The sequence below is a fragment of the Stegostoma tigrinum genome, chromosome 16 (genome assembly GCF_030684315.1).
Source record: "Stegostoma tigrinum isolate sSteTig4 chromosome 16, sSteTig4.hap1, whole genome shotgun sequence".
In the NCBI taxonomy this organism is placed as follows: domain Eukaryota; kingdom Metazoa; phylum Chordata; class Chondrichthyes; order Orectolobiformes; family Stegostomatidae; genus Stegostoma; species Stegostoma tigrinum.
In genome coordinates, this window is record NC_081369.1 from 20,686,268 (window position 1) to 20,709,668 (window position 23,401).

The 23,401-nt window shown below is 40.2% G+C and overlaps 1 protein-coding gene across 2 annotated transcripts in view; it reads right to left on the reverse strand.

Annotated features, from left to right (window-relative positions):
• Nucleotides 1-23,401, reverse strand: part of nfatc3a (nuclear factor of activated T cells 3a) — a 150,163-nt gene that overhangs the window by 36,004 nt on the left and 90,758 nt on the right. For both annotated transcript variants that reach the window (XM_048546622.2, XM_048546624.2), the window contains exon 9: nucleotides 12,618-13,373. In XM_048546622.2, the coding sequence (XP_048402579.1) occupies nucleotides 12,618-13,373 (756 nt within the window). The remainder of the gene's footprint in view (nucleotides 1-12,617; nucleotides 13,374-23,401) is intronic.

Consider the following 23,401-nt stretch of genomic DNA (forward strand, 5'->3'; position numbering starts at 1 on the left):
ACTAGAAGAGCTCAAGTGCTCTCAAACTCAGATGGAGAAAATAAACAAAACTTTTGTGAATTGTTTATAATGGAGTCGTGCGAATGATTTTACAACAAACAAACTCCTTTCAGCCTGTGTGGTTGGATTCAAAAGGTGGAAGAATTTCATTTCATTTCTGACTGAAGAACATGTTCTGGAACCTGAACTGCATTGAAGAAGATCATTCTTTTCCTTGGAAAATAGTACTAGCAATAACATTCCTATAGTTACATCATATCACACTCATTGGAAATGTCAGGCTTGGTGTTCAGCATATAGTTATCTAATTACAAATTATTTCAGTTGTGTGAAATCACAATAAATCATCAAATGTAAGCAGCATTCCATAATTACTATGGGTCATAATTTAAATGCAATCCATACGTAGCAGCCCAGAGGTGGATGGATTAAGATAACAAAGGTGCTGTAACTTTAAATATAGCTACAACTCAAGTTTGGAAATATGTTTTTGAATATCAATATTCATTCATTCATAAAAGCATCATGTTGCGTTACAACGCAATTATTCTGCAGAACGGGACGGATTAGCTCTGCTTTTGTTTAAGAAAATCTTGTGAAGACTACAGTTTTTACTTATCTTCCTCCTTTTTGCAAGTATTTCCCCCTGCTCTCAAATAGCTGATTCTTTTTAATTGGACTGAGTGCACTGGGATATTACTATTCTGGTACTCAACTATTTGCACGTGGATGGACAGGGACATTACAAGCTTCACCATCTGGTACTGCAGGCTGCATCCATACAACTTCATTTCCAGCAGGGGTCACTAAATAGAGCTGCAGCAGAAATGCTGACCAATTGCATAAGCTCATTGCTGCCTGGACTTCTCAGCTCACGAAGCATAGTCCAAAAGATCAAACTTAGAATATTCTCGGCTTGCATAATTAGTTACTCAGTTTGAGGCTATCAGCTTATTACATATTATGTGCAATATATGTTTCTTTAAAAGATACTATTTTGTGCAGGGGTCACTGCAGTCTATTAAAATTCACAAACAAAACACAGAAATAAAAATTTAGCTCTTAAAATCTTCACTTTGAAGTAACAATTTTCAAAAGCTTTCAAATTGTAATGACTACAGCAATTTTAAAGAAAACCAAAAAGAACAGACTTTTTTCTGATTCCAAAATAAAAAGCATGAACACTAATCAGATCAGAACAAGAATGTCCAAGTGCACAACAGCTGTTTCGAATTAATTGAAAAATGCAAATTAAAAGGGAAAGATTATGAGGGAATATTATTTTCACAAAATAATATTATTCTACACTGATCATTATTGAAACACTATGGCTCGGAAGGTTTTAAAAAACACCTGCATTTACTTGTTAAATTAGAAAATATTGAGGATTGTAAGGACTTTATCTGTGACTCTCCCACAAAACAATACTATTATGAGGTGCCATATTTGGACATCCATCTGTTTTTGGGCTCCGCTCCAGGTTTGCTTTTAGTCAGGGTTTTATGCCCTGACCCTTCAACTCTCCTGAGGTACCCATAAAGCTGTGCTCACAACTGGGAGTCTGGCTGGTGAATGCCAAGGAATGTCCACATGCCAGAGGGTACAAATGCTGTATGTCTGGGTGCCAAACTTCATTAGAGCTCCCCTGAAACTTTCGCACCTCTGAGTAGGCAGGCGTGGGGCCTTCCTGTTTGAGTGGATGACATGGAGATACCTATGTATTTTTTTCACATTGCTGCAGGCCACGGGTGTAGGCTGAAAATAAGAAGCAAAAAAAGCACCCGGGGTGTAAAGCATGCTAATTCATTCATACATACATACATACACCACACACACACACTCCAACTTGCTGGATATTTCTAAACATGTCAACTTTCCAACAACCAAATCTATGGCAAATGGAATAGTAGCATTCCTTCAAATTCAAATAATGAATTTGAGGAGACAACTGAGGGACTTAATACATTTTGTACAGATTTACATCTGGGGGGTAGGGGGAGAACACTCCAATTTTGCTACGCAGCATTATCACAACATGCAAGAAAAGCTAACTTGCTGATGTGGAAAACAGGTGCTCCAGAATGATCATGATGTCTCACTAGTTAGCCATCCACTCCTCCAGACATGCAGTCTTAGACCAGCAAAATACTGACCTGCCACTGTTCATTGGCTTCGTTGGATGCTTGAAGCCTTGTGTCATTGCTCACCAAGCATATAAACTAAACAGACATAAAAGTATCAACTCAGAGATATCAACTCTTTTCTTGGCCAGTTGAATATCAAGACCATGTGTATAAGATTGATACACAACTTGCAGCTTACTGCTAACATGCACTAAACAGGAACGTGATAGACTGAACACTGACATATCTTCACTTCAAAAGACCAATCTTGCTGAGAACAGATTATCAAAGAATGACATTACACTTTGTCCTGCCAGATGAATGAGTTCAGAAGAAACATGAGCAAGGTGGAAGCTTCACTGTGAGAAACTCACCATACTCGATGACAGACCACCACATATGATTCAAGAACATATTCTCTCCATCCAACCGAACTCAGAGTCAATTAACCTCATAAGTTTCAATGTTATAATGCCATATCGTAAACCTAAAAGTGAGAGGCTAGTTTAACCAAGGAGCTTGACAATCCTCAGCAGAATCTCCAGTTCAGAGCATCTTTACCTACTTGAGGATTTCAACACAAGACTGGGTACAGATGATGATGGTGGACAGGCCTCCTGCTTCAGATATTATGGCCTGGGAAAGATAAATTAGAATGGGGACAGACATTCCTCGAATACTGAAGCTTTTTCATTCAAAGCAGAAATGCCAGCCATATTGTTGATCCAGATAAAAACAACAGTTCCATGAATGAAACGAACAGCTCCTCTCCAGTGCTCCCAAGTAGAGGACAGGAGCAAAACTGAACATTTTTTGAGGCACTGTGATGCTACTGCACTCTCAATATATTAGAGGAATAATGATGACGAGTTCAAAGCTAACATCACTGTGGAGAAACCTAAGTGGCCCACTCTGTTTAATTATAAGATATTTGAACAAGAAAACTCATTTCACTAAGCGCCAATAGAGTCACGGAATCACAAGAGTCACAAACCCTTCCATTCAACTCATTCGCATAGACCAGACTGTAACCCAGTCCCATTTTTCAGCATTTGGTCATATCTCTCCAAACCTTTGCTATTCATGTGCCCATCCAAATGCATTAAAAATGTTGCAATTCTACTTACCAACTGCACTTCCTCTGGTAATTCGTTCTCGACATGCAGACATGAAAAATTTACCCCTCACATCCTTTTTAAATCTTTCCCCTCTCACCTTAAATCTGCATCCTTCAGTTTTAGACTCTGCCACCCTAGGAAAAAAAGACCGTGGCTATTCACCCTATCCATGCCACTCACGATTTCATAAATCTCTTTAAGGGAACCTGTCAGCCACTGACACTCCAGGGAAAAAAAGCCCAAGCTTATTCAGCCTCTCCTTTTGCTCAAACCCTCCATTCCTGGCAACATCCTTATAAATCTTTTCTGCACCCTCTCAAGTTTAACAGCATCCTTCCTATAGAAAATCAATCAGAATTGTATGCAGTATTCCATAAGCGGTCTCACCAATGTCCTGCACTGCTGCAACATGACATCCCAACTCGTATACTCAAATGTTATGACTAATGAAGGCAAACATGCCAAATGTCTTCTTCACTACCCTGTCTACCTGGGACTGCACTTTCAAGGAATTATAAACCTGCACCCCAAGGTCTCTTTGTTCGGAAACACTCCCCAGGGCCCTACCATTTACTGTATAAGTCTTGCCAATGCAACATCTTACATCTATCCAAACTAAACTCCATCTCCCAACTCCACAGCTCACTGGACCATCTAATCAAGGTCCTGTTATCTGAGATAATATTCTTCACTGTCCAAGACACCACCTATTTTGGCGTTTTACAAACCTTGCTTCCTATATTCACATCCAGATCATTTATATAAATGACAAAAAGCAGTGGGCCCAGCAGTGATCCTTTGCGGCAGACCACTGGTCACAGATCTCCAGTCTGAGAAATATCCCTCCACCACCACCCCTTAGCTGAAAGGTAGGAGACAATTCTGTATCCAATTGGCTCGCTCCCCTGCCCATGTGAGTTAACCTTACTAACTAGTCTACCATGCAGAACCTTGTCGAATGCTTTATTGAAGTTCATATTGACGAAGTCTACTGCTCTGCCTTCCTTAATCTTCTTTGTCACTCCTTCAAAGCACTCAGTCAAGTTATTGAGTCATGCCCTCCTGCTCACAAAGCCATGCTGACTATCCCTAATCAGTCCTTGCATTTCGCTTGTTCCTTAGAATCTGCAGCAATGACTTAACCACCACTAACAAAAAGTTCACAGGTCTATAGCTCCCTAGCTTTTTTTTACAGCCCTTCTTAAATAAGGGAAGGAAAATCCAATGGTCTGCTGTATGATCTGCTAATGATAATTAGACAGAACTCTGCTGTATTACCAGACAGGTGTTCTTCAACACAGGGACCGTCAGGAGCATGGATGAAGCAATCGCAAAGGCAACAGGTCCACAAAGAAAGAGAGTCCATCGAAATCAAAACCTGGGGAGATCATTACCAAAAGACAACTGGAGAGATGGACTGTACATCATCTTGTGTTGTCATGGGCAAAGTTCTGAACACAATAGAACAGCAATTCCCAAACATTTCAAGACTTAGATCGCATTTTGAGGCTGCAAACTGTTATAATCTCCTTGGTGAGCAATGCACAAGTGGACTATGAGAACAGAAGCAGCAGGGGCCGGTCATTGCTGCTTGGAGTTTATGACTCCAGAGTTTCAGCTTGTGGATCAACATGGGGTCTTGAGCTCCACTTTGAGAAACCCTGCTATAAAATGTTTATCTGTTGTGACAGAGCCAGATATCAAACTCACACTTGAAAAGTTTACTAAAAGGTACTTGGAACAAAATGGACCACAGACTTAGTTTGGCAGTGCTATGAACAAAGAAGACCACTATATGTTGCTTTCATCAATTTCACATTGGCATCTGATCATGTAGCAGTGGCAGTCCATTGAAATTGTTACAGAAAGTCGGTTACCTGCAGAAACTAACCAATCTGATCTGTTTCCGTGAAATGATGACAGGGGAATATCAGAAACATCTGAAATTTACAGTAGAGTTAAACAGGACTGTGTTCTCACATGGGCACTCTGACATATTCTTCTCTCATCATCTGAAGGGTACCTAATTAAGTACTATAACCTATAGAAAACTGATCTGAATCTTAAGCAAATAAGGCTGAACAAAAACCTGCACTTAGAGTTGCTCTATGCTGATGATGTGGCACTAACATTCCATAATCTGGAACACTTGCTGTGGCAAATGGATCGATTCTCCCAAGCCTGTCTCAGACACATCCATGACATCATTTGACGGAACATGTCACCAACTCAAGGTTATAAAGAGTACCGATTACATCAGCAAAACTCATTACTAAGTCATTGCTCTGTGCTGGTGTGGCTACATTCATTGGAGGAAAGATAGCCTTGTATCCAAAGACCATCTCTGCGGTGAATTTGCTAGTAGGTCATCATCTCTTCCTGTTGACATCTCTCTAAAAGGATACCTGGGTTTGACTTAAGAAGGTGGTGGATACTGACTGATTGCTGGGGGGGACATAATCTGTGGTTGTGATGACTGGCCGTTTGGAAGAGAATTGGAATAAGTGAGCAGAAACAAAAACCTCAGCTGGCTAAGAGGACAACCCAGAGAAAACAGGGGCCATTGAACTGGGCACCTTCTCAGCCAATATCTTCCTTTGCAGTAAATGTGGTAAAGACTTCCATGTCAAAGCAGATGTCTTCTGAGCCCACCAAAGTGGTGACAGTAATATGATAAATCTTAAAAGCTGAATTTTTATATTTGAATGCATTGTAGTTATACATTTTCATTGTTTATAGGACAAGTAGATTAGTCAAAGTGTGATTCAATGAGAAGCTAATCAAAATTACATATGGTTGTGAAAATCAGACATCTGTGGGAAGCACTTAACACCGAAATACTTCAAAAGTAGTTAACGTTTGCATAAAAATGCACGTAACTGTTTGTCACCAAAACTGGTAATGAGTTATTTAGAATGCTGAAATCTTAAAATAAAATAAGACTTCAAAAGCTGGTTATATTTGTGGAGCATTTTTTTAAAAACTTAATCCTCTATATGAAGTAAAAAAACTTCCTTCAGCTGCAGGTGGATTCCAACCACACATTCATGTCATTACTAAGACTGCCTATTTCGGCATGAATCATATTGCTCAACTCAGTCCTTTCTTTGGCTCAGCTTCTGCGGAAACCTCACCTATTTCTTGGTTCTACTCTCCATAAGCCTGAGGTCATCCAGAATTCTGATGCTCATGTTCTGTACTTATCCAAGTCCTATTCATCTATTAATCATTTTCGCTAATCTACATTGCTTACAGTTAGGCAACACCTTGAAAATGTAAGACTTTCATTCTTGAGTTCAAATTCCACCAAGGCATTGCCTCTTTCTTTCACTGTAATCTCAAATACCACAATTTTCCAAACTATCTGCGCTTCCATTACTGGCCTCTTGAGCTTCCTTAAATTTTATCTTACCACCAGCAGCGCGATGGCTTCAATTGACAAACCTCCAAGTTCTGCAGGTCACTTCCTGGGCCTCTCTTTCCTGTTTTAAAACTCAGTCTTAAAATATCTCTCTTTGATCAAGTATTTGGTCATCTGAAGTAATATTTGTATCAAATATTGGTTATTGATATCCCTATGAAACACTTCAGGATATTTTAAAGCGCTTAAGTGGTTTTATGAAAAAAAATGATTTCCTTTAAGGCATACATGTACAGTTTTTAAATGTCATGTTAAATCAATGAATTCAGGTAACTCGCTACATGTAAACTTGGGGCCAATTCAAGAATTAACATGAATTTCTATTTCTTGGTTAGAAAAAAAAAGGCAGAAAGAAGAGCAATGTAACAAAATGGGGAACTTTAGGCCACTAAAGTTTTACAGACTGTTTTCATGCCTATCTACATGATGAGAATCATCCCAAGCTATCAAAAGTAAGTTACACTGCTTGTCAAATAGTCAAGTATTGTCAGAGCCTATCAAAAGTGATGAATCAAACTTAACTTTTATCATCATACACAATTATTACATCAATGATTTAGATTTTTGTGAAAACTCCAATTCACTCTTGACAATACATTCCTTTACCTTCATTAAAAGAAAGGCCAGATCCAAAGTCTAGATGAAAGAAAGTTCTGCAGGCAGCAAACAGCTAACTAGGTCATGCATTAATTTTGCAGCCCTGATAAAATGTGTTTGTGACATTTTGTAACATTTTGGAAATGGTTCTGGGGAATGATCGAACGAGGGAGTTGAGAGTTTAGTTACAATGGAGAAGGACTGTGAAGATTGGTAGCTCTGGACGGTTGGATTATGTTTGAGTTTATTCTCGAGGTCTGTTGGTAGAGGGAATGCTGGGTACCCATGACAGTCAACATCTGGAAGCAACCAAGATCTATTTCTCTTCCAACTGTTACATGCCACTTCAATTTACATTGCAATGTTTTTTATTCATAAGTTCAAGGCAGCGTTTCAGAGAATATAGCAACAAGGAGGTCACACAAAATGGGAGTCACGGAGGGTGATAAGCATCCAGTAGCTATAATTGTGTGATTCAAAATGAAAACAGATGAGGTGGCAGAAATCACCATGTGTCCAGATAGCACTGTAAGGATTCCTCAAGGGAACATCCTCGACCTTATTTTTAACTATTTCTTCAATTACCTTACTGTAATGTCAGCAGTGGTGCAATTCAGTAAGGATTTCACACTGTTAGCTCCATGGTGGCCTGCAAGACAACTTGGACAACATCCACCCACAGGCTGCAATGTGGCAAGTAACATTATGCCATCGTAAGTCTCAGGACAAGACTATCTCAGACAATGGAAATCCATGCTATTTCCTTTGACCTTCAATTACTGAATCCTCAACAACCAATATCTTGGGGATCATAACTGAATAGTGCACAGTCTATAGACATTGAAGAATGACGCACCTCCAGTTTCCTCAGAATTTCACCTCTTTGTGAAAGTTTAGGTCAAGTGTGATCAAACGCTTACTATCTTTCTTTAAATTTTAAGTTATTCAACAACAATTAGGACAAAGATGACACAGAAAATGTCAGGTAGAATCTGCAAAGAAAATGTTCATTCTTCATCAGAATGGGGCATTACAGTTTGTTGGATCACCTGGTCCCTGAGATACTGTGGCAGCAATACAGATGAACTGCAGGATACACTGCACCAACTCATCAAGATTACTGACTCTTCCGCCCTTGTAATTTCTACTGTCAAGAAGGAAAAGAACAGAACTGTGGGAGCACACCATCACCTCCAACACATCTCAAGAAATGAAGCTATTTAATTTTTTTTCTTTATTATTGGCAGGTGAGTATCCTGCAATTGCCCTTCATAAGCTTTCTACAATCTACAAGGTTCATGTCAGGAATACTGAAAAATCTGAAACTTTCACAACAACAAGAAATTCATCGTCATCCAGGACATGGCTGTTTATTTCACTGGCGCTTGTGACATGGATTCAATATTTATCATCAACCAATATATCATGGTTCCAGTAAGCATGACGAATAGGACATACTACAAACAATTCACCAAGGTTGCTGTGAAAGCACCCGCTTCCCGTACAGCCAAGATGAGCATGAATAGTAATGTTGTTGGAATACCATCGCCTCTCCAAGTGCTCTTCAAAATTAAACATAATGCTTATTTGAATAGGTTTCACTTTTCTTCTATTATCACTGGTTATTAAAACTCTAGCTAACTCTAGATTTTGGTATAGAAATGTAAGTAATGTCTTTATAGTATCAAGAACAATTCTGACACCTGAAAATGACAAGTTTAATTTGACTGCAAGTTTACTGCTTGCAAGAATATTTTATTATTAATTTGGCTGACACTGCAGAGGTCTCCAGAAGTGGCAACAAAATGTAAGGACTTCAGTGCCTTGCACAGATTATCTTAACTTTTTTTAACAGTCTATATTACAACTAAATGGTGAAATATATTTTATATATTAATAAATAACAACAATACTCTAATACTCGACCTCTTCATCTCCAACTGCCGTCGAGACATTAACCGCCTCAACCTCTCCACCCCTCCCACCCACTCCAACCTCTCCCCCGCAGTACGGGCAGCCCTCCGCTCCCTCCGCTCCAACCCCAACCTCACCATCAAACCTGCAGACAAGGGTGGCGCAGTGGTAGTATGGCGCACTGACCTCTACATCGCCGAGGCCAGACGCCAACTCTCCGACACCACCTCCTACCGCCCCCACGATCATGACCCCACACCCGAGCACCAAACTATCATCTCCAACACCATTCACGACCTCATCACCTCAGGGGACCTCCCACCTACAGCCTCCAACCTCATTGTTCCCCAACCCCGCACGGCCCGTTTCTATCTCCTTCCCAAAATCCACAAACCTGCCTGCCCTAGTCGACCCATCGTCTCAGCCTGCTCCTGCCCCAGCGAACTCATCTCCACCTATCTGGACTCCATTTTCTCCCCTTTGGTCCAGGAACTCCCCACCTACGTCCGTGATACCACCCACGCCCTCCACCTCCTCCAGGACTTCCAATTCCCTGGCCCCCAACACCTCATATTCATCATGGACGTCCAGTCCCTATACACCTGCATTTCGCATGCAGAAGGCCTCAAGGCCTTCCGCTTCTTCCTATCCCGCAGGCCCGACCAGACCCCTCCACCGACACTCTCATCCGCCTAGCTGAACTCGTCCTCACCCTCAACAACTTCTCTTTTGACTCCTCCCACTTCCTACAGACGAAGGGGGTGGCCATGGGCACCCGCATGGGCCCCAGCTATGCCTGCCTCTTTGTAGGTTACGTGGAGCAGTCCCTCTTCTGCACCTACACAGGCCCCAAACCCCACCTCTTCCTCCGGTACATTGATGACTGTATCGGCGCTACCTCTTGCTCCCCAGAGGAGCTCGAACAGTTCATCCACTTCACCAACACCTTCCACCCCAACCTTCAGTTCACCTGGGCCATCTCCAGCACATCCCTCACCTTCTTGGACCTCTCAGTCTCCATCTCAGGCAACCAGCTTGTAACTGATGTCCATTTCAAGCCCACTGACTCCCACAGCTACCTAGAATACACCTCCTCCCACCCACCCTCCTGCAAAAATTCCATCCCCTATTCCCAATTCCTCCGCCTCCGCCGCATCTGCTCCCACGATAAGACATTCCACTCCCGCACATCCCAGATGTCCAAGTTCTTTAAGGACCGCAACTTTCCCCCCCACAGTGATCGAGAACGCCCTTGACCGCGTCTCCCGCATTTCCCGCAACACATCCCTCACACCCCGCCCCCGCCACAACCGCCCCAAGAGGATCCCCCTCGTTCTCACACACCACCCTACCAACCTCCGGATACAACGCATCATCCTCCGACACTTTCGCCATTTACAATCTGACCGCACCACCCAAGACATTTTTCCATCCCCACCCCTGTCTGCTTTCCGGAGAGACCACTCTCTCCGTGACTCCCTTGTTCGCTCCACACTGCCCTCCAACCCCACCACACCCGGCACCTTCCCCTGCAACCGCAGGAAATGCTACACTTGTCCCCACACCTCCTCCCTCACCCCTATCCCAGGCCCCAAGATGATATTCCACATTAAGCAGAGGTTCACCTGCACATCTGCCAATGTGGTATACTGCATCCACTGTACCCGGTGTGGTTTCCTCTACATTGGGGAATCCAAGCGGAGGCTTGGAGACCGCTTTACAGAACACCTCCGCTCAGTTCGCAACAAACAACTGCACCTCCCAGTCTCAAACCATTTCCACTCCCCCTCCCATTCTCTAGATGACATGTCCATCATGGGCCTCCTGCACTGCCACAATGATGCCACCCGAAGGTTGCAGGAACAGCAACTCATATTCCGCCTGGGAACCCTGCAGCCTAATGGTATCAATGTGGACTTCACCAGTTTCAAAATCTCCCCTTCCCCTACTGCATCCCTAAACCAGCCTAGTTCGTCCCCTCCCCCCACTGCACCACACAACCAGCTCAGCTCTTCCACCCCACCCACTGCATCCCAAAACCAGTCCAACCTGTCTCTGCCTCCCTAACCGGTTCTTCCTCTCACCCATCCCTTCCTCCCACCCCAAGCCGCACCCCCATCTACCTACTAACCTCATCCCACCTCCTTGACCTGTCCGTCTTCCCTGGACTGACCTATCCCCTCCCTACCTCCCCACCTATACTCTCTCCACCTATCTTCTTTACTCTCCATCTTCGGTCCGCATCCCCCTCGATCCCTATTTATTCCAGTTCCCTCTCCCCATCCCCCTCTCTGAAGAAGGGTCTAGGCCCGAAACGTCAGCTTTTGTGCTCCTGAGATGCTGCTTGGCCTGCTGTGTTCATCCAGCCTCACATTTTATTATCTTGGAATTCTCCAGCATCTGCAGTTCCCATTATCTCTAATACTCTAATGATACATGATTCTTCATTTTTATGGACAAAAAATTGTAAGTGCTAAAATATCCACTGCTCTTTTAAAAAAAACCCATGCCAAGTCTTTTAACAGTCTTTCTTTCCAACTTACAAGAGAGATATCTCATAACCTTTCATTACATAGGTGGCTATCACAAAAGAGGAAATCACTCCTGAACATTTTATGCAAAAATGTAACAACTTTGGAAATTTATGAATTTACTTTTCACTGGCTTAATTTCTGACTCATGAATGCCAAATGTTGTGGAATAGTTGGAGCTTTTGGTCAGCTCATCAAGATAAGACTAATATATACTGGCATTAAACAATGCAAAAACCAAATTAATGTTAAGCCTGTGGTGTGAGTCCAGTTTGTCCCAAGTTAGTATTTTGGTATTGATGGGTCAGACTTTTGTTACTAGTTTATAGAAAGAAGGGAAAACATTTCAATTTATTAACCCTCCTTCCCTCTATTCCCTCTTTTTCCTTGTTCCTTCCTTCCTTACCCATTTTTTCCAGTCAATGGCCTTATGTGTAACTGTTATATCTCTTATATTTTCCAGCATCAGTAAAAGAAAAACACTTCCTCTCATCACAGATGCTACCTGAGATGCTGAATATTTCTAGTGACTTTTTTGTTGCGTTTTTATTATTACCGTTTTTCTGGACCATTCACCTTGTTGTAACATATAACTCTGATGCTACGTTTAATAAGAATTTTCCACTTTCCTGGTCAGTCCAACAAATACAAAATATTTAAATCAATTATGTCTATTTAGTTGCTAATTAAAAGGATGTGTTGGCTTTGCATAGGCAGTACTACAAAAATATGATAAAAGACAACTGTTTTTCGTCAGTTAACGTTTACAGAATTGCACGTAATGCACAATTTCCAAAGACAGTCCAATTTAGTTATGTATTCAGGCACTTGTTTTCTAAATCTGTGCACTAATTCTTGGGCGATAACCTTTTAACAATAGAATTGTAAGTTTAAAATAAATTCAATTACTTACCATCATCAAGTGTGATATCCTGCAGGCCTATGGCTTGAAAAGGTAACTCACTATCTTCTGGTTCTTGTTTAATGTTCAGGGATGCTCTTTCTGGTGCTGAAAATGATGATGGGTCACACACACTATGATGTGTCAATGGAGGAGGTGCAGGCAGGCTCACTAAATTTGAACTCTGTAGTGGTGATGAGGTTTGTCCAGAGTGTGGAGAATGTCCCAAAGAGTGTGCTGTTGTTGGAGATGGTGATGAAGCCATACTTGGATTCGGAGAACAGTACATTTGTTGCATCTGTTGACATCCAAGGTTGATTTGAAGTGGACCAGCTACAGCAGGCTGATAAGATAATTTTTCATATCTCTGGCTAGAAACAGAGTTCATGGGAAGACCTGGCTGTCCATTATACATCATGTTAGATTGCATAGGCTGATAAGAAGGCCTGATAGGTGGAGCTGGTGTCGGGAAGGACTGGTGACTCAAGGGAGGCAGAACAGAACATTCTGAACCCGGACTAATGCTCCTTCCCAAAAGATGTGGCATACACGTTGCCGATGGAGAAATCATAGGTGGGTAACTCTGTTGCATTGGAGGACCGAGGTTCCTCTGTGAAGTAGGTGTCAAATTTTCATGAAGGTTACCAGTATCTGAGGAAGGCAGCTGAGATGCAACTTGATGTAGACCGGTAGTGTGTACAACAGACATTGGAAGGGTAGGAATAGTGTGCAATTCTCTCTCATCTGTATGCTCCCGTTTGATTAAAACTGCAAAGAAATAGAAAAGATAAATTAAGTGGTATAGAGATTAATACATGCCTTAAATGCATTAACGCATCCCAGTTTCTCACCATTTTTGCTGATAGCACGTCCAGTGTAGTGTCAGTATTTTATGTATTAGCTCATATGAATTTTTAACCAAATAATGCAGAAAAGTGTGGGCTCAAACAGCATTCTATGACTGAAGTATGCAAACTGACACCAGTACAGTACTGAATGAGTATTACATTTTCAATTATTCAATCATGCAATTGAAATATTAAACTAAGGCTATACCTGGCTACAGTGTAGTTTGCAAGGACAAAGATCCAACAAAACTACTCAATGAGGTGCTAATATTTCTCCACCAAAACAACAAATAAAAATAGATAATTCATTTTACTACAATTTCGAGGCTATAACCGCTTACAGTATGGATTCCACACAGGCCAAGGCAATATTACTTAAAATTTTGAAGTGTATTTGAAGTCAATTTGAAGTGTAACGGGATAAGAAAGATGCACACAAAAGTTATAGCTTTCCTGATCAATACCAATTCCCAAAGCTATATCCAGTTGACCATTTGGTAGCAGGGATCACAGGAAATGAATGTTAACTAGCTATGTAAACAGAAGATCTCACACTGAACATTACGCAATTTTTTGAGAATGTTACATGAAATGCCACTGGACAGAGACCAGGGCTCTGGGAACCAGCTTGTTTTTCTTTCCTTTCATAGCCCAAGTAAACACTCCTAACTCTGATCAGTGAATTGAGCAAGGGATCAAATCCATGTGATCTGTGGCTCTATCTCATTCAAGATAGTACTTTCATTTAGTGAGTCTTAACTCATGTCATGTCTTCAGAGCAAAAGTAATATAAACTGCACTACTTAAGTGCAACCTGAAATCACACTCACTGCAATTACTGTTCAACTCCTGCATTCTTTCCTACTATAACAAACTAACCCATCAAAACTCAGGAGTATAATAATCACTCAATGTGACATTTACTTAATACAGGTGGACTGCAACAGAAAGCACCTGCCTTTCATGCCAACTCTGTCCCACTTCTTACAAATGAAACCTTAAAATTGGGTCCACAAGATTCCAATATAAATTACATCATACAAATACTAACAATGCAAAAATCAATATAAATAAGCAAATATCAACAGTGTAAGCAATTTTTTAAGTCAAAAGGTACTTACCTTTCCTTTAAGAGTTCTGTTCACAAACCCCATATGGCAGAACTGCTAAAATGTTGAGCACGGATGGATAACTCACATTAAAAGGGATGAAGGGTTGTCTTTAAAGTACCTAACTGTTAGTTTGAGAGTTTTTAAATGGGTAACTTTAAAATCATTTCATAATCATGCCACTTATCCCAGTTTTTATCAGTCAAATTTATCAATTGGTAAAGGGATAAAATAACAGTTGCTGCTGTTAGGAAACAGAAGAATTTCTTAGCCAAGTCACATTATGCACTGCAGCAAGATGGCACTCAGCATTTAGAATGTGGGTCCATTTAAATGTTATCAAATAGTTTGTAACAAATGGTAGCAGTTGCATTAAATGTGTTACTTAACTCGAACATATTTCTACCTACCCCATATGACAGCTTCACATTCAACCATTTAAATATTTTGATATTTTAGAATTAACATAAATTCATAAACCTACACAAGAAAAGTAAGTTTACAATTGAAGTATTTGATTAAAAAAATGCCTTGCTGCCTACTTGACTTACAAATAAAAATTTCTAGCTGCAGTTTCTAGGAAAGATTTGAAAAGACACTAGCAGATTTTTCATGGTATTTCTCATTCCCGTGGAGGATTTTTTTGTTATAATGTCAGCACAGTTACACTATGCAATGTACAAATACTTATAATTGCTCACAAAGCAGCATAAAACCTCTATATTCCTATAATTTTAATAAAAACTAAGTGCCCCTTCTTAATCCAGTATTTCACTTAAAATCAGCAGTTGGTAAAACTTGTCTCTTGAATCCTTAAAACTCCAAACCTCATTAAAAAAAGTCTTTTATTTAAGTTGTATCAAAAAGCTATTGCATACAAATTAATCTCCTGGCTACCAACTCCAAATCTTTAGTTGCATATGTGACAAGTACTCAAAAAGGCAATAGCTAACATATGTTCAAAAGCTGACAGGATACCATAAAAACGATATTTAAAATGAGTTTAAAACACTTTCTAAAGCACATGTACTGTGCAACTGTTCAAAGTCTTTTACATCCTTTCACCTAATTCCATGTAGTTTCTTATGTTCAAGAGAAATTGGTGAAGGCATCAAAACAGAGAAATGTGGCTTTCCCAAATGGCATGGAAATCAAAGCTAATGCAGGATTTTTCTAACAGACATTGAAAAGTATGTTTTTCCAGACCTGCAGACTTCTTGTTTCCTGTGGCAAAATGGTTTTTAAATGAGCATGTATTCCAAGAGGAATGAGACTGTGTTTTGGAGGTGGGTGGGGTTGAGGAGGTAAATTGAAGCAAGGGAGAGTAATTAATATTTTCAGATGCAATGAGAAATAGTTTTGCTTTGACAAAAGATAACTTTGTGGCATCACTTAACCACTTTCTAAAATAAACCGATTCTCAAAACTGATGATTTGAGACAAGTAACCAAAAAGATTTGGCCGCTTTACTTCAAGTGTTCAGATGACAACACAAGCCTACACATTTCACACTGCTTTCCCATTGCTTTAGGTGCCATACGCCTACACAGACACTGCTGTTAGTGACAAACAGTTTGTGACATGTTCAAGCCTCAGCCTCTGCCAGTTTAGCAGGAGACCGTGGTTTACAGATAATAACTGGTTACTGCTTAGCAATACAACAAGCCACTTCCTGCCAACACCTGTCCTGATCCAGTATTGGTCCACTAAATGTTTCTCACAATGAAAACAGGAAATATATCAAGTGGGCTGTGTTACGTGCGCTCAGCTTTAGTGAACTATTATTATTCTACAGCTCTATGGTAATACAAGAGTAAAGAATTATTATCACTAACAGACATAATAAGAAAAGTTAATTCTCTCCTGTTGGTTAGGAAGAAAGAGTATAGATAAAATTAAGCAACTCCACTTACTGCTGATTTCCTGTTGGGGTAATGGTGAATGAGGCTTTTGCCAGATGCCTTCATGAACCCAACTATAAATGTAAGTCATGATCCCATAACTTACATGAGACCCAGTCGCATTTTTATTTATTCCTGCGGAATTATGTTCATCATCTCCCAGTTGCAACACCCTTGCATACTTCCCGCCCTAACATACCTTAACATGTGCCGTTGCTCTTTGCATTCACAGGCTTATCATTGCATTCACAGGCTTATCATTGCACACTACTGCTCAATCCCCTATTCCTTGCATTTCTGAATATTCTAACACTGCTCAATTCGATTAACTACATCAAGATTAGTACTAGTTATCTTACTCTTTAGAATTACCAACATTGTCCAATGAGAATATCAAAATATCGGAAAGGAACAATAAGGCTCAAAACAATTGATAAGTTACTATAATTCATTCCAAAACAACTAAGCCGAAACTGCATCACAAAATAAAATTTTTTTTTATTCTGCAAATTTTGATTTCTTTCCCCACAAAGGAGCTTTTCGACTTAAACGTATATCCTCTTTTACTCATATTTTGGGTAAGTCTTGCTGTGCTTTTTATATGAGAAATTTCACATGGTGAAAGTTTTGGCGAAACTACTTTAAATAAACTTAAGATTGTGGCATATAGTTTTTGACATAAAATTGAAAACAGCTATGAGTAATCTCTTGAATGTATCCATTAAGCAAGACTAATCTAGATAGCATCTCTTGAATCTCACTGTGTCCCAAATTAACTAATTGCAGCTAATGCAATGGTGGGAGTGTGATAAACGGATTCAATATCTTTACATGTGAGTAGGAGAAAAACTGACAATTGATCAGAATCTTTGCTGCTGAACGTTTTCCACCATATCTCATAAGGAATACGAATTGGCCTACCAAGAATCTTGCTTGGCATTGAATTCACCTGTCATACTCAGTGGTCAAATAACATGGTGACAATCGTCCCTTCTTTTATTATTAATGATAACTACAGTAATAATTGGCTGACAATATCATGTCAAAGGGTTCAACACCAGCGAATAATGAATACCTTCACCAGAGCAAGGGAGAGATTTTTTGAGATTTGAAAACACAGTATCTTCCTCAAATGATAAACGGTGAGTCTAACAGCTTTTCTTATCTGTGATCTTGCTCCCACTGTTCATCACATACTTCCATCTGTCTTCCACTGTCCAAAAGTATGGCTTCACCTTCCAAATGCATTTTCAATAAAAGGGTAAGAATAAGACAATGTTTTAAAAAAAGGTCCGAGCTACTCACTCGAAATACAGCTGAAAAACTTCATGAAGACTACTTTCATATGACTTGGCTTGGATAAAATTGCAGGTGTAGGAACCCAAATCACACCATCAAATGTAAAATCCAATAACCATTGATGTTTTTTCACACTGTTAAATTGTCAAGGCATAAAAATACAATGCAGTCATCTGCACTTTTAAAAATGTGAACAAAAACCTGCTATATAGTGTTGGTTATGTGACTTGGACATGTATATTGGGTTGGAGCTTATTTTAAAAGATGAACGCACATCATTAAGGTTCACTATTTCAACAAGTGAATATTCAGAAATGCATCTGGGCAGATGGAAGGCATATCAGCAGGTGAGCATTCTGGAAATAGTGACATTACATTTAAGATCGTTATGGAAAATGATAAGGATGCGCTAGGAATAACAGTTTCTGAACCGGGAAAAGCCTAATTTTACAAAGATACATCTTGGGCAAGTAGATCAGGAACAGCTGCTTGTTGATCCAAATGTGTTACACCAGTGAAAGGCATTCAAGGAGGAAACAGCAAGAGTACAGGGCATTCATGTTCCCCTGACGACAAAAGATGGGACTAAACTGGAGAACCATGAAGGAACATTAAGGATTAGTTTCCAGAAAAACAAAGAGTTACTAAAAGCAGATGCTGAGGGCCCACACCAGTAGAGCCCCTAGACAGGTATAAAAAGTGTGCGTGGTGGGGTTGAAACTGGAGAACTTAAAAATGAAATTAAGAAAGAAAAGAGAAGGCATGAAAAAGCATTAGAGGATAAAGAAAGTAAAGAATAACATAAAGGGATTTCTTAAAGATATAAAATGGAAAAGAAAATAATTAGCCGAAGATTAGGGCCCATTATGGACCAGAAAGACAATCTGAGTGGACACAGTAGAGGTGGGCATAATCCTCAAGGAATACTGCGCTTCCGAAATAGAGACACAGGTACAAATAGTAAGAGATAGAGGATGTTGAATCATCAGGAAAAAATTGAGAGAGAGAGAAGGGAGGTAGTAAAGGTTTTAGTATCCTTCTAAGTGGAAAAATCCAGAGTTTTGGATTAAACAAACACCAGGCTGCTGATGGAGGAAAGGAAGGAGATATCAGAGGTCGTAGATGTAATTGACAACTCTGTCCACAGATGAGGTGCCAAAAGGTGGAGAACTGCTAACGTTGTTCCATTATTAGAAACGGAAGGATGGAATAGATCAGGAAATTACAGGCCAGTCAGTCTAAACTTGATGTTGGTCAAGGTATTAGAAAAAATTCTGACGAAGAGAGTATATCAGCATCTGGAGACACAGAGATTAATGAGGGGTAGTCCCAACATTGATTTGTTATGGGATTGTCATGTTTGATGAACAGGGTCACATTTTTTGAGATGGTAACCTCTGGAATGCTGATGAGGATAATGCATTTGATGTGGTCCACACACTTTCACAAAACTGTAATCAGGTCTCTCATGGCAGAGGGATCAAGTAAGAAACGATGGTATCCAAGGCAAAATGGCATGCTGGATCCAAAAATTGGCGAACATGCAAAAACAGAGGATGACTGTAGAAGGATGCTTCAGTAACTGGACTTCCGTCTCCAGGAGGGTCTCAGAGACTGGTGTTGGGCGCCCCTTTATGTCAGTGGTGAATGCAAGTAAAAAGGTTAGAAGAATCGATGAGAAATTTTCTCAGTGGTTAAGTCAGAAACTCTCGTAACACTTAAAGCAGTATGTAAATGCACACTTGCGTTGCCATAGCATCCAGGACTATATGCCATAATTGGAAAACGCAATCGACGTAGTTTTGCAGAGGAGTGTGAACATAATGGGCAGAATGGTTTCCTTCTGTGCTGTAATAGTCTGAGTTTACGAAAGATTGTCCAAGCGTTTTGCTGTAACTGGTATTATGAAATGGATTGGCATCCATTACACAGCACTCAGGATCCGTTGAAACACAGCATGCAAAATAACTCCTTTCATCAATGAGTTCGAAAATTTGTTTATAAGTGGTATAGAGCTTGTATCAGGAAATTTTCTTCTCCCCGCTATTCATTTGTGGGATGTGGATGTCACTGGCTGGTCAGCATTTCTTGCCCATCTCTAGTTGTCCTTGTGAAGGTGGTGGTGAGCTGCTTTTTTGAACTGCTGCTGACCACCTCCTGTGGGGTGATCCACAATACAGTTAAGGAAGGGAATTCCAGGATTTTGACCCAGCGACAGTGAAGGAACAGTGATATATTTCCAAGTCAGGATGGTGAGTGACTTGGAGGGGAACTCAAAGGTGGTGTTGTTCCTATATGTCTGCTGCTCTTATCCTTCGAGATGGAAGTGGTTATAGGTTTGGAATTTGCTGTCAGAGGATCTTCGGTAAATTTGTGCATTGTTACTACCGAGCATCGGTTGTGGAAGGAGTGGATATTTGGGGATGTAGTGCCAATCATTCAGGCTGCTGTGTCTTGGATGGTGTCAAGTTTCTTGAGTGTTGTTGGGGCTGCACAAATCCATCACACTCCTGGCTTGTGCCTTGTAAATGGTGGACAGGCTTTCAGGAGTCAGGTGATTTATTTGACACAGTATTCCTAGCTTCTGACCTGCTTTTGGAGCCACTGTGTTTATGCGATGAGTCAAGTCGAGTTTCTGGTCAATGATAACCCCCAGGATGCTGATAGTGGAGGATTCAGTGATGGTAACACCATTGAATGTCAAGGGGTGGTGGCTGGTGATGGCCATAGCCTGACATTTGTGTGATGAGAATGTCACTTGCTGTGTTCATGAAGCCTATGTCAACAAAAGGTATCAATCTTCTAGATTTAAGTTAAACTGTGTCTATTATTTACAAATGAAAGTTAGAAAGAGAGACTTCAATGTCACAATGTCAAAGCAAAATAAAAAGAGAATGTAAAGACTGGATGAAGGGAGATTAGAAAGGGAAAATGGTAAAGATCAAATAAAAAATAATTTCCAAAACTAAATAAAATTTTAACACTTTTAAAAGTAAACTTTCAAAGCAATTAGTCAAAGGGCTATTTAAGACTGAAATAGACAAACCCCAACTTCATTAGTTTCCCTTATATCTGTGACATTAATACAGGAATTACACACTGTTCAATGCAATTCAATAAGAAGTCAGATGGTGACGCTGTGTTTGTAAAGCCTACGTCAGAACAAGGCATCAATCTTCTAGATTTAAGTTTAACTATTCATTACAACACACAAGTCAAAGAGATTAATGAAATACTCTCCGTTCGCTGGATGAATGGGATCCAATGCTTGAGCAGCTTAACATCTTGGGCAAAGCAAACTGCTTGACTAACACCCCATTCACCACATTAAACATTCACAATCTTCACTGTTAATGTACAATGGTAGCATTGTGTACCACCTGCAAGATGCAGTGTGCAACAAATTAACATGACACCTTCAACAGCATCCCTTCTAAACCTACAATTTCTACCACTCAGAAAAACAAGGAGCACCATCACCTAAAAGTTCCCTATAAGCTATATACCAACTGCAGTTCAGTGAAGCTATTCATGAAGGCAAGGCGGCGATGCCTGCTTCTGGTGTGGTAGTCCTACAGCTAGCAACTCCTGTTTATTGGTGAAGTGGCGATGGCAGCTGAGGCGGGAGCTCCTGGTTGTGGGGCGAGTATGGATCCAGATTAGGATCTGGCATAAGCAGTCTACTGGTGAGGTACGCCCAGTTGCTAAGAGATGGCACCTGAAGAGTTGGGACTCTGACATGGCTGGGTACAGTGTAGGTGGCAGGGGTGGCAATGTGGGTGTCATTGGTCAGCCAGCTCAGGACTCATGACAGAGGTGGCAAAATGAAGATGGAACGGCTTTCAGCTATATTTTTTATTCTTAAACTATTCAAAATGACAACGGATTGTGGCAACATTTGAAGCTTTTCACTGTATTTTATTGTGTGGTACACTGCAGAGAACAAGTGACAATAAATCATCGTTCACCTTCTCCAGGGCAAATTGGAATTGGTGCCCACATCCAATGAAAGAAAAAAAATGTGTCTTCTTCAAACTGTCTGTTTTACAGACAAATCCACAGATAATGTCATTAGTATGTTATTTTTATAGTAAATTCTGACCTAACCAATCGAAAGTATAACTACATTTACCAGAATAAGCAAACTCTTGAATACCATAATCCTTAATATCATTTTTAAAATACTCTACTATGATCCTTTTTTTTTGTTTGAAAGTAGCAGCAATTACCATTACAAATGTCAAAACTCAAAGGACTGCTGCCAAACAAAACAGTGCAGCTGTTAGCACACACAAAAAAATTGAGATTCTGAACCGTGGAGTAGAAAGAAAAATAGCAAATGCTGGAAGTCATTGGGAGCCTTATATCAGAACTCTCTGTCCTCATATTTCACTTTTTTTGGGTGTGTCATGATTCCATTAGTTTTTCCCTCAGCTCTATCATTCTTTTAAAATTAAATTCTGCAGGCAGTTTTGCCAACAGCTGCAAAGAATCAAGATTGAATATACTTTTCTTAAGAGAACTGTGACTGTCAAAGACACCTAAATTATTCCAATTCCCAAACAATGAACTGCTGAGGGGAGTGATCAATGTTTGGTACAACCCAGCATTCTATCCTGCTTCTTTTGCAACAAAGAAAAAAAAAATTATCATGACAACTTACAAGCAAGTGTATGTCATTAAGATCTTCAAGCCAGCTCCATCATTTAATAAGATCATACCTGTTCTGTTTTTAACTTCAAATTTACATCCCTGTATATCCCTGACAATCTTTCATCCCTCTGATAATCATGTATCTATTTATCTCTGCCTTAAAAATATCCAAAAGATCCTTCCTGTTGAGGAAAGGAATTCCAAAGACTTTTAAACTGCCTGAAACTGGTCCATTGGACAAAAGTTGTGGCGCTGACTTTCACACTGAATGGAAAAGCTCTCAGCACCATTGATCAGATGGGTGTCAGGAAGTTCAGGTTGTTGCAGCAGCAGCATTGTACAGTACCAGGTTGTTATCATGGATATTTCTCCACCATCTTCATTGTTCTACTTTCTGCATTCAATAATTTCTATTTTTGCTCCCCTAAACCATTCCTGCACTTAGCACTGTTCTAAGCACAGTACAGTAATAGCTAAGGAAGTACTAATAAACTGAGGCAAAGAAAATTATTTTTAAATCAGGGTAATTATTGTAGCTAAATGTTCACTGGTCTAATCAATGCAGGAATACATTGCATTGAGTTTGGTGTATCTCACTGCCCTTCAGAAAACTCTAGTAAAGCCCTATGCTCCTGTACCAAATTTTTTTTTATTGCCGCTTTATTCAGAGCATTACATAGCTGAATTTTAGTTAGACTAATCAATAAAGGAGATCATGACAATCAGCTGGTGTGTCACACTCTACAAAAAACATGCTGCACACAAACTCTTTGCTCAGAGTTTTGAGTACAGGAGTTGGGATGTTACGTTGTGGTCGTACAAGACATTGGTAAGGCCTCTTCTGGAGTACTGTGTACAGTTCTGATCACCTGCTGAGGGAAGGATATTATTAAATTGGAGAGGGCTCAGAAAAGAATTAATAGGACATTGTCAGTAATGGAAGATTTGAGTTATGACAACAGGCTGGGACTTTTTTAGGTGGAGCA